Source organism: Lissotriton vulgaris, chromosome 1_1 (genome assembly GCF_964263255.1).
Source record: "Lissotriton vulgaris chromosome 1_1, aLisVul1.2, whole genome shotgun sequence".
Classification (NCBI taxonomy): domain Eukaryota; kingdom Metazoa; phylum Chordata; class Amphibia; order Caudata; family Salamandridae; genus Lissotriton; species Lissotriton vulgaris.
The window spans coordinates 1,036,245,860-1,036,258,895 of record NC_141685.1 but is presented as its reverse complement, the minus strand read 5'-3'; the positions used below and the strand labels follow the sequence as shown (position 1 = coordinate 1,036,258,895).

Here is a 13,036-nt window from a genome sequence, read left to right as displayed (position 1 = left end):
CTCTGCAGAAGAGCATGGATGCTGCTTGAATAGCTATCCCGGCCCCAGTATCAAACTGTCCAATTTCCTGACATCTGGTAAAGGGGACATACATATAAATGCATGGCGCGGTGAGTGAATGAAGTGTTAAATTATAAGATAGCAAAATAAAAGGCCCGGCGCTGCGGTAACCAGTTCACTGATGGGGGTGGGGTGCCTAGTGAGCGAGGCCCTTACTCCAGCTGCGAGAGGCGCGTGCCTTGGCTATAGCGATAGAAACGTATAACGCACCTCGTGGGGAGAGGAGCACCACTCTTCTCTGGGGCTGGCTCGCCTCTGGAGGCAGAACGCGGCTTTGTTAAGATTTGGAAGCTGTGCCTGCGGCTACTTGCCCCAGAGGGACCGGGCGGATGGAGCATGACGAGGCAAAACAGCTCTGCCCCACTGTAGATCAGAACCCATCCATACAACCTGTGGCCGCTCAATTTTATGTGAAAGCAATTTTATACAGACAAACCAAGTGAGTTAAAAACAACAGAAACGTGTATGAAATAACCACATAAATACAATGTATTTTTATGGCAATAACAAAGCGTTGTAATACAACTACATATAAAACCAGCAACAGGAAGGAGGGAGCCGCTCAGCGAAGCTTCTGTCAGTGCCGCGCGCCTCTCTGCAGACTCCCCCTGCATTCCAGAGAGGAGCGCGACGCGATCCGGTCTGCCCTGCAATGCCGTGCAGACAAGACCTGGCCGCGCGCACAACGTTATCCTATGGGAAAACGCTGCGCGCGGCCAGGTCTTGTCTCACTTCGGCGTCTCAGACTGCTGAGACGCCGACAATAGTTCTCTGGCGAGAACGCGCTTTTCAAGCGCGTTATAGCCGAGACCTAAAAAAAGAAAGGCCGTTCTATTAGAGGAAGTCATTAATTTTAATATTGGCTCTGCCTTCTCAAATATAGTTTGAGAGGCCTTAAATGTCTAAATTTGGGGTGTTACTGCAGTTTGTTTCTGAGAAGACTTAAGATAGCATATGCAAGTGTGCAGTAATGTCAGGCTGTGTTGCTTCGTTTAGAAGGGGAAAATGCACATGCAATGCACAAGTAAGATCATTGTGAGAGCAAGACCCACTCAGCCTTGATTAAATGATGTAGCTCTGCCAGAAATATATATTGGTAGAAGTCAGCAGCATCTGCAAGCAGAATAAGTATGGGGTGTCAGTTGGTAAAATTCTTGCCTGTAACATTGCAGAGAAACAGTACAAGAACATGATTGGGTATATCAAGGACACTATGAACCAAAAGCCATCCTTGATCAATTTAAGGACATTTATCATGAAATATATAGATTTAACTGTACTGCATCGCAGATCCATACTGACAAACATACTTAACAACTGCTAATATGTCATGTGTATCTCAGACCTAGACGCTGACACTAGAGGGCGATATCATACTAGCAGAGGTTCAGGCAGCCATAATGGCTCTGTCCTATGGGAAAGCAGCAGGAGAGGTCACCATACCTCTTGAATTCTATAAAACCTTTGCTGACCTAATTCTACCGATGTTACTACAGGTTATTCTTGATATCGATCAAGAGGGGACATGGCGGATTCATGGAATGCCACCAATATCATGTTTCTTAAGAAAGGCAAACCAACAGAAGAAAGAGGATAATACTGGCCTATTTCTCTAGTCAATGCTGATGCAGATCTGTGCAAAAATATTGGCTACACCGCTTGTTTCTTGCATGCAAGATCTTGTGTGTGCACTATACCAGGCCATACCTGGTAGGAGACATTACTTAATCATGTAAACATTGCAATATTGCTTTTTGATGCTGCCAATACATTAAATCAGCAAGACAGTGTGATCCTCTTTGATGTTGCGAAGGCGTTCGATCAGTTGTCTTGGCTATATCTCTGGACCATATGGAGCATGGGTATTGGCAAAAAGATTTTGAAACGTGGACAAATTCTTTATCATTCCCAGAAGGCGTGACTGGCCCTAGCAGGTCAAATGCCGGAGACATTCAGGATTTACAGGGCCAACTGTTGGAGTTATCCCCAGTCTCCTTAACTCTTTGTGCTATACCTAAGCCCTGCTTACAACATATAAAAAGTAACCCAGCGATATTGTCAAAATGAATATCCTCCACAAATTCCACTACGTTTTTCATGCAAATCTTTTGCATACAGCTAACTCGTTCTTCAGGCGCTTAGACGCTGCTGTAGGTAGCCTTATTTGGTATTATCAGAGGGTATGTTATATCAAGTTATCCCTCCATAAGGGGGATAGTCATCGTCCGACTTCAAGACACATTTTTGGGGAATCTTTTGTACATCGTATTTGCGGTCTTCTTACAGATAAGTGACATTAAGAACCAACGGATCAATCAAACAGATATTGGTGCAGATAGAAGGTATATCCTATGCAGATATATTGTACCCTAAATATTTCAGTTGGGCTCGCTTGTAGGTTATAATTGATGATTCGAAATTATGGAGGGAATGGTGTAAAGAGTATCAGATTGCTATTATTAACTTGTACACACCTCTGTGGAGTAATCCTCGTTTACGGTCTATTTTTCACAATTCAATAGCCAGGACATGGCACCTTAAAGCATTTACATTTTTTGGGACAATTGTATGATCGGCTTGGTTTATGTACCTTCCCAGATGTGAAAGTTGAATTTATACTGCTGCAAAAGAGTTGTTTTAATTATCTACAAATTCGGGACTATGCAGTAAGAACATTAGGCCGGGATATGCCAGTAACAGATCATGATCTATTATCCCTTATATACTCTACCTGAGAGACTGCAGCGAATAGTAAATTCTACAAAATAATGAGCGAGAACAGGACAGGTGATATGACTGAGCTGGCCTAAAAATGGAATGTTACTTAAGACTGGGAAGGTTACCCAATCAGGCGATATAGAAGAAGCCCTTAATCTAACTAGTTCTCTGGCAACTTCTGTTAAGTTAAAGGTTCAGCAGTTGTTGTACTATACACTAGGGAAAATTATGAAGTGGTGCACCAACAACTCTAATATTGAAATCATTTACCCTAGATGCGGATTGCAAGCAGCTGATACAGTGCGTATTGGTGAGCTGCCCGCATCTATTTGGATCCTGGTCCAAAATCACCCTGTTTCTGTCGGATCGTTTACATTGTGACCTGGAGTTAACAACAACTCATATAATATTGGGGATCTGTCTGCAATAATATCGATCACTATTATTGTTGCGTTATTAGGCATTGCTCAAGTATAAAGATTTGCATAGATGTTTTGGAAATCAAAACATTCAGATTTCTTCTGAACAGTGTGTAACATTGTACGTTTGCTTGCCGTGAAGGTGTGTTCAGGAGATCCGTGTGACCGCTTTTTGTTATCGCTCTTTTAGGATGAAGCGGTGGAGCGCTGCAACATCCCTGACATTCCCAAAGAACATTTTGGACAGCGGATCCTGGTGAAATGTATCTCGCTAAAGTAAGTATAACTTCAGTCTATTGAAGGGGCTTTCATGGGTTTACTCCTGGGGGATATGCATGCTCACTGCACTACACTGGCTTCACTTAAAAAGGTAATTGTGTCTCGTAAGTATCCACTATTACATCCCATTATTATACATTTCAGAGAAAACCACTTCAATAAAAAAATTGACAAACGAAATCAAAGAAAACAAAATTAGAGGAATACGTTTATTCAAAATAACCATTGCATGAGGGTTAAGGCCACAAACCCTAGCAAGACACATTTTATTCAAAATAATAAATCCTGTAAGGGCTGGGGTGGATTATTTAAAAAAAAGTAAATATATATATATATATATATATATATATATATATATATATATATATCAAAAAGCGATCACTCAAGCAAGTAACCAGAGGACACAATGGGGAAACCTTTGGGAGTTCTTTTAATGACCAATGCTTGGCATGATGCATTTCGGCTTTATATTGCCTTCCTCAGATGCCGTTTGCAAAATCAGGGTCCACTTCGCCATTTTCCTTTGTAATGCTACGGCCCCTCCCAATAGTAGGAGGTGTTTCAGCTCCACTTGATTGGAAACAGCTGCAGTCGGGTGATGGAGGACTGCAACTACCATGATTCCCTGTTTCGGTAAGTACCGCTCCTGGAGTCCGAAGTCCGCTCATATGAGCGCTGTGTGCCTGGCAAGGGAAGGTAGGCTTGAAGTACCATTCGGACCCCTATATGACAGTCCAGAAATCCCTTGGGTCCCCAACGCTCTGCCTCATGCACAAAAAGCAATCCGGGACGTGAGACAGAAATAGCTTCCTCCTGTCTCACTGTGAAGTCACAGTCCGTGCTGAACAGCGCCCTCTTGATTGGTTTGCTTCCGAGGCGGTCCTGCGAAATCCGATCCCTCGGTGAAATTTGCCACGTTTGCCAACAATCCACTGGACTCTTGTAGAGCAGGTCCTCTAACACGCGTGTAGGCGGCGCGTGTGAAAAGTATCAAAAAGCGATCACTCAAGCAAGTAACCAGAGGACACAATGGGGAAACCTTTGGGAGTTCTTTTAATGACCAATGCTTGGCATGATGCATTTCGGCTTTATATTGCCTTCCTCAGATGCCGTTTGCAAAATCAGGGTCCACTTCGCCATTTTCCTTTGTAATGCTACGGCCCCTCCCAATAGTAGGAGGTGTTTCAGCTCCACTTGATTGGAAACAGCTGCAGTCGGGTGATGGAGGACTGCAACTACCATGATTCCCTGTTTCGGTAAGTACCGCTCCTGGAGTCCGAAGTCCGCTCATATGAGCGCTGTGTGCCTGGCAAGGGAAGGTAGGCTTGAAGTACCATTCGGACCCCTATATGACAGTCCAGAAATCCCTTGGGTCCCCAACGCTCTGCCTCATGCACAAAAAGCAATCCGGGACGTGAGACAGAAATAGCTTCCTCCTGTCTCACTGTGAAGTCACAGTCCGTGCTGAACAGCGCCCTCTTGATTGGTTTGCTTCCGAGGCGGTCCTGCGAAATCCGATCCCTCGGTGAAATTTGCCACGTTTGCCAACAATCCACTGGACTCTTGTAGAGCAGGTCCTCTAACACGCGTGTAGGCGGCGCGTGTGAAAAGTATCAAAAAGCGATCACTCAAGCAAGTAACCAGAGGACACAATGGGGAAACCTTTGGGAGTTCTTTTAATGACCAATGCTTGGCATGATGCATTTCGGCTTTATATTGCCTTCCTCAGATGCCGTTTGCAAAATCAGGGTCCACTTCGCCATTTTCCTTTGTAATGCTACGGCCCCTCCCAATAGTAGGAGGTGTTTCAGCTCCACTTGATTGGAAACAGCTGCAGTCGGGTGATGGAGGACTGCAACTACCATGATATATATATATATATATTATCGACCAAATAGTTTTTCTTGCAGTGTCCATTTCAATAAATATAAAACAATGGTTATTATTTTGATTGAAATTGTTTTCAACAAAAAAGATTCACTGAAATTGCATGTCTCTGTAATTTATGGAGATGGAATCACATAAAACCGTTCTGCCTTAGGTTTTTCTGCAAGCAGGCTTCTTGTATCTTCTCACTTGTTCAGCTTCTCACAGACTTACCCTGCTCATCTCTGTGGGGGGAAGTCCTTGGTTTATTATTTAGGTGATATGTTTCTATATCGAGTGCCTTTGTCCTACAAATCCTTCCTACTGTTCATGTTCTATTGTGCCCTGTCTCACTGTTGATCTTAATGACTTTTGTCTCTCTCTAGGTTTGAGATCGAAATTGAACCCATCTTCGGCATACTGGCTCTCTACGATGTCAAGGAAAAGAAAAAGGTGCGCGCTTTTGTGACAGTAGTAATTTTCAAAAATATGCTTTGTGTACAGGCTTGCTGCTAGTCTTACAGCTTTTTACAGATGTAAAAAGTATTATTCTTGCTCTCCTCAATGTTTGCATGTCAGAAGGATGGGAAGCCGAGTCATCCCTGCTGGGATTTGAGCCTGCTACCTGCTGATCTTGCACAACTTTCTGATATAGATACTTCTGACCCTCTGAGTGTAGGTCACTGGCAGTGGCTGTATTAATGATTGACAGGATTTTAAACAAAACTATCCTGATAGTAGAATTTCTTATCCAGGCGCTGTCAAAAGGCAGCATTTTAAGGAGTAGGAGGGAGCACATGGTGAGAGCACGAAGTACCTGGAAGTGATCAACCCACAAGGTGGGACAAGGCTGTTGGTAGTAGTCAGTCAAAATCACTTTATTCTGTTAATTTAAAACGATAAAGGTATACTATATAAAATCTGAAAGAACCATTTAAAACATATAAATATTTCTTTAGTAACATGATCTTGTATACCAAAGACATCAAAATAAAAAGTATTTACCATAATTACAAAGGGTTTAGTGTACACATACTTCTTTTAAAACAATCTTATGCGCCAGAGCTCCAAAATAAAATAATTTACCATCATTTCTGTATAAGAACCAAATGGAAACCATGTCACCAAAAACTTTTCATTTCCCTAACCGCCGGAACTAAAAAGCTGGCAATATTAAAACATTTCCCATGGGTTATTCAGCATCTGTAAATATATTAGTGCAGGCCTAACCTGCATAAAGCCTTTATATTTCAGTATATGGATTAAAAACGTTTGCGAATGTGCTCTTGGTAGTAACTTATCTGCAAGAGGGCACAGAGTACCTGATGTGCCACCAGTGGGTATATACTACATTCCTGATAGTGATTTAACCTCAGGATGGCATATCATAACATGGCGGGATGTGCTTGCAAGCGGGTACAAATTATTTAGAACAGACGTCCTCTGGAATGGTCAGAACACCAGAAAGTATTGATCCCACAGGTTGGACTGCCTAGTAAGGCTGTGCTTATCTTCACTAACTATGGAGTCCAGTATCTGAAGGGACTAACTTGGTTTTCCACATAGGAGTGCAGTAGTATAGGTGGACCTGGGAAAACAGTGTAAAGTGACAGGACCCTCAATGCACCATGCCTAGTAGCTGATGATTTCCCCAGTATCCCAGAAACGGCCTTCATAGCAATCACCTTATGCTTCACTTCCTGGCATATCAAACACTCTATGTCAATTGAGAATGTGATGTGACATCCTGCATTAGAGTGTCGCTGCCCATTCATTAATCAGGCTTACTCATTTTCATAAACTGCTCCGGTATGGAAAGCACAGTCAAAGATCTTCTCTCGTTACTCTGTCCTTTCAAGCATTTGTGGTCAGGTAGGCCCTGAAAGAAAGACTGACCGAAGAGGTTCCTATTGATTCCTAATCTCTCTCCAGTCCGCCCTGGCAAGAACTAAGTGCATATATAAAGCTAGGATTGGTGGACGCTCATTCTCCCATCTGGCTGTAAAGAAATGGAATGAGCTCCCCCCTGACTTAAGGCTTACCACTAACCACCTCCTGTTTCGAAAGAAATTAAAGACCCTCCTCTTCCCTAAACTCTAATGTTCACCTTAGTACAGCTCGCAGTAGTCTCAGTACTGGTATAAGTGCCTTGATATCCCCTGGGATGAGTGTTGCGCTCTACAAATACCACAAATAAAAAAAATGACACAGGTCACCCTCAATGTCAACACTTCCCATGGCATCACCTTGGGTTTGTTCCAGACCTAAGGCATGTAGACAGGGAAAGGAGGTTAACCTTACACTGAATCATGCAGCCTAATTCAATGCTTGTGGCTCTCAATTTATTTCAATTCCTCCCTTGGAAAAGGTATTTTTCTTTGCACTGTTGCATTCTACCTGAACAAGTAGTCAAATTAAATCTGCCAGCGTCTGTAACCTTGGGACTGTGCTTGAGGCAGAATGTTTGCCCCGTCTCGATTTGTCTAGTAGTATCAGTCACTGAGCATAACCTTGGAACTTGCCCTCTTGCAGTATAACTAAATACTCTATTTGTGTAATTTCAGAAGGAAAATAAATACTACTTATTTACTGAAATAAATACAGAATGGAATATGCATCCAAAAAGCTTAATCAGTACAATAAAGCTGGTAGTATAAAGCATTGCAGTCCTGGTAGTTCTGGTTTACCAATGAAAGAGCCCCTTCAGTCACTAGTGGCACTCAATAAATAGGCACTCAATAAATCAGCATACGTCCACTCTGCCACTCAACCTTTTACTCATGTGAAAGATACACTGAGATGAAAAGTAGAAATGAGAAACAATGCTACTGCCTAAATGTGGTGGTCAAGTGCTTGCAATAAGGAATATGTTAAAAACAAATTAAACATTGTTGCAGGCAGCTATCTTGGAGTGGGATTTTTACAGCATACTAACAATCCACCCTTCAAGGTCAATTTGCTTTAACATATGATTTTCATAGTAAATACTTCAGGCCCACTACCTTTGCCCTTTGGCCAATAGCATCTAAAATAACATTTCCCAATGAATTAATGTGTCCTGCAGTGTTCATCATTGGGCTGCAACCTTAACAAGCGCAAGCCTATTGTGTGGAGCTTTCCTTCACGGAAACCATCGACAATACAGTCATAAAAGTACAAATATGTAAACAGTAGCAAAACAATACAACATGTTAACAATTGTCAGGATGCGAATGTTCTACTCTCTGAGTTTATCAGGGAGGGTAACCAATGGTGAAACTCTCATCCAGTATAGTAATATGTAATGAAATACCTGTAAACAGACTTTCACACGGTGTAAAATCAATCTAACCACATAGGCCGATTGTCTTTAAGAACTGCTTTTCACAATAAATGAGTAAGGGGTGGTGCCTTTGTCTTAACATTTTCATGATAATCAGGATGTATTTGTAGCTGGCCACTTTGAACAACTTCAGCAAATTGTCTTGAGCATAAGCTTTCTCACAAGAATGCTGTGCAATACAAGCACTCTCTTTAGTTGGAAGAACAAATCTGCTCCATCAAAACTTGTAGAGCAGCCGATTAGCATATGGGAGGAGCCATATCCCCTCTCTCTGTACTGTTTTTAAAGCTTCTTCTGTTGAGCACATAATGTAAGAAAAAGTGCGTAAAATAATATCTTGGCACTTCAGAGCAGCTGGAGGCTGACCGACCCACCACCTCCAAGCCTCTGATCCTAGGTGATTTAAATGCACGATTTGGAGTCAAAGGTGATCTCGCTTTATCTACCAAGCATGGTAATGTGTGCTAGATACGGCTAAAATACGTCCTCAATCTACTAATCCACTATTTAAGACATAAACAGGATATGAAGAAGCTCCTGCAGAGACTCGTCAGTTCCCACGGTCTCTGAAAATACACATCATTTCGTGCCTTCTTTGTGTAAGTTGTTTCCCTGGGGACAGAGTAGTCGTCCCTCCAGCAGGTGCTTTACCACAGTGAGGGGTCTCTCTTGGTAAATGTGTTCTGTTTTGTTCATACCTTTATCCATTCATCCCAGTTTCCAATACAACTCCAATACAACTCCTTTGTGGAAATAAACTTTATTCCAAATTTGGGTTTGTTCACACCGTCAGACTTTAATCTTTAACATCATATTTTTTGTGCAAACCAGCTGATGACTTCCACTAACCCATATTGTTTGAGGTTGTACTCTGATGGCAGCCATTGGCACTTGATGAAAAAAACCTCCTCTTATACATGGCTTATAAATGTCTTTATTGCCCAGTACTATGCCAGATTAAATGTATAAAAATACATGATATGTTTGTTCACAGATTTTCTGTTTGAGTTCAGTATGTTACAAAACCTCAATAACCCTAGAGCAATGTGTATATATAAGGAAAAATCTCTTCCCTTCAGAGGAGTTTACCACAAGGATCTGAGCAACAGAACAGTTTTTTATTCCATCGGCGGGTGCAGGTGCGCCAAAAATAACCTCTTACCTTTTCTTTTATTTGTGTTCTCTTCCCAATACAGATTTCAGAGAACTTTTACTTTGATGTGAACTCGGATGCAATGAAAGGAATGCTGCGGGCACACGTCGCTCATGCAGCTATCTCCACCCTGGCACGATCTGCTCTCTTCTCCATTACCTATCCCTCACCAGACATTTTTCTTGTTGTTAAGGTAGTTATTTACTTCCTGGCAAGCATTTTTTTTCTTCTTTGCCCAGGTGTTCAATACCCTTTAGATTGGTTACAAAGTTTTTATTTTATTTTATGAAAGTCATAATGTTTTAATATTCTTTTAATTAAATGTTATCTAATTGAAATACAATTAACATACAAGTAACTGTAAGTTGGATTTTTAACAAGAATAAATATATAAACAAGCTTTATATTAAAAATTGTATACACTTGTGTAAACTTAAAGACTTCAGATACTATATCTACTTAGGGTTCAGGAGACACAGAAGGAGAGGAATTCACTAGTCCAAAAATAAAAATAAATCATAGGCGTTATACACGCAAATCTTTTTAGGAAGGTCAATTGTTCTATTTAATAACAGTTGTATTTCATAAACTTGGTTTAGTCTATAGGTTCACTTTTAAAAAAAAGGTATAATTGTTTTTAGCATGCAATAACAAGAAAGGTTCACGTAAACCAATCACTTGACCAGCAGCAGTATAAGTCAACCAGCAAAAGTTAAGACCGGGCCCACTCTGAAGTGCCCAGTTAGTAGGCCAACAGGATATTTGAATATATTTAAAAGTAAAATACATATAAACAATAAAATGTAAAAAAAAATGCATATTAATACACATTTTAAAGTCATCTTAAACCATAAGCCTATCAAATAAAACAAAATGTACATATATTCTATGCATATTTATTGTCTAATACACATGAGCGATTGAAAATCTACTAAATTAAATGTCTGTTCTCATATGTTAATATACTTGTAAAAGTAGTGTTCACTACAGGTCACTTGGATTCTAGTCAGCTGCCTGCCTGCTGGGTCAGTGGAGTCCCTACTCGCCACCCTCTGGCAGAGGACATCCCACCACATTTATAGACTCCTGCTTACTTGCAGACATTTCATTGCCCAAAGGGCCCCCACTCCCCGCCGTGACAACAGATGTACTTTTGGTAAAGCTAAATGCTGAGTGGGCTGTCATGTTGTTGCAGCCCACTCTGCATTCTTTTTTCCATTTCAGAAACAAACCCCAAACGTGGAAAATAATGTCCAGGAGTACAGGGGCGTTTTTCCCTGTGTTCTTTTCCTTCCAGGGACTGCTGCTGCACTGGCCTTGAGATTTCCTAATTTGACAATGTTTCTTACAAGCATATTGGCGAAATATAATCCTTTTAAGAAATACCCCTTTTTAAACATATTTAATAAATGAAAAATTGCCATAACTGAAGAACCTAGGTTGCTTCCTGTTCTTTTTTCCTGAAGACCACCAGATAAACTCGTACTATGGGTCGAAACGTTGAAAGCTTGTTACTTGGTAACTTTTTTACTGTGAACATTATACACATGGCATCTATTATATATTCTGTGACATAGATTAATGTACCTGTGTGAACTTTGTAACACGGATTGCGAAACTTGTATGTCGGTACATTTGATTGTATCCGTAATACGCGCTTGTGTAACTATTGAAGCGTATTGTTCATTTATTTATATGAAGGGTTTGTAATAGCGCACACTGAGACTCGCCAAAATAACAATGAATGATAAGAACGTATTTCAATTTGACATTCCAAGTGGGCCTGATTGGGAGAAATTGCGATACATAGAATGAGACTTCAATCACTGTGACCAACTGGCTCTTCACCGAATGGGATGCTGTGTCAAGGAATTGCGATGAAACCCTTTTCAGTGTACAGTGTTGGAAACTTGGTGGTTCTCCTCCTCTAAATGAGGGATGAGAAGCATAATTGACATAGATTTCCGTGGGGGTCACGCTCTGCTATACTCTAAATGCCTATGCTTCTCTTGCGAATGGAACCCTCTGGAACAGGGCTTGATTATGTGGGAGTAGAAAGTTTTACTACCATTACCTAGATTATAAATAATCCTGGATTCATCTTGCAGTTGTGGCTGGATTGTCTCGTTTGGAGTGAAGTCAAAAACTGATCTGCTTATGATTGGTCTCTGTCAGTTATGCAGTGTGGTAAAAACCAGGGGAATGACAATGCCATGAGTAATGTGTTTTGGTGGAGATTCATCCAAGTATCTGTTACCTTTTTTGTTGCCAATGTGAGTGGCCGTAAAAGAGATGTCACCACCAAGACTTGAGTCGCGAGTTTTCTGTGGTATAGTGACTAAAGCTGTGCCTCTCTGACATGGTTGAATAATTGATTCCGAATTATTGCTAATAATAAAAATAGCATGGAAAATAGAAACCCACTGCAAAAATAAAATAAACTAAAGCCTGAATTAGCATACAGTCTGGTGGACTTGAATCGCATACATTTTTTTGTGGACTGTTGCATCTTAATTTGGTCTGAATTACTCCTGATATTCCCAGCCGGATTCATGAAGCATTTTCTGTGAGCAGTTGTGACTTGCTCGTGAATTTATGCTTACATACGGAGTTGCGCAAATTTCTTTCGGTGCAGGGGGAGCATTTCACTGCAGGAAATCGGAGGCTGGACGATATAAAACTTTGTCTTGGGTAACGTCGAGACACTTCGCCGGCCTTACAAAGGCTAACTTTTCCCAGCTTTACAGGCAAAGGTTAAACTTCTGCCACCCATATTAATTACATGGTTTGTTGTGAAATACATCGAATCTTGTGGAATAGTATTTTAGATTGTGTAAAATACTTTTCAGCTGTTAGGAAAATATAGTTCAATATACCAGTGTCTATTGTAATGTGATAATATTCAAGCTTATTTCCATAACTCAGTTTCCAATTTGACTGCTATAATTTCAGGATAGTACTTCGTGTTTACGTTTTTTCAGTTGTGTTCTGTAGAATTATTTATTTTCTTTCCTTGATTTCATTCTTCATGTGTTTCTTAACAAAGCTCTTTTTTATCGAAACCATAACTTTCTCTTGTGTCTTTGTTCAGTGCTGTCTATTTTGAAAGGAGCAGTGTTTACTATAAACCTTAGTGCTGCATCTCGCTGTTGTCTGTATGGTCTCAAACTTTCTGTGAAATGGGGTTAATATTCTCCACTGTAGGTCTCTGTGTCATAT

General features: G+C 40.8%; 1 protein-coding gene across 7 annotated transcripts in view; it reads left to right on the top strand.

Annotated features, from left to right (window-relative positions):
• Positions 1 to 13,036, top strand: part of LOC147748470 (dedicator of cytokinesis protein 7-like) — a 476,862-nt gene that overhangs the window by 92,187 nt on the left and 371,639 nt on the right. For all 7 annotated transcript variants that reach the window (XM_086962164.1, XM_086962156.1, XM_086962145.1 and 4 more), the window contains exons 7-9: positions 3,388 to 3,473; positions 5,729 to 5,795; positions 9,861 to 10,010. In XM_086962164.1, coding sequence (XP_086818290.1) covers positions 3,388 to 3,473; positions 5,729 to 5,795; positions 9,861 to 10,010 — 303 coding nt within the window. The remainder of the gene's footprint in view (positions 1 to 3,387; positions 3,474 to 5,728; positions 5,796 to 9,860; positions 10,011 to 13,036) is intronic.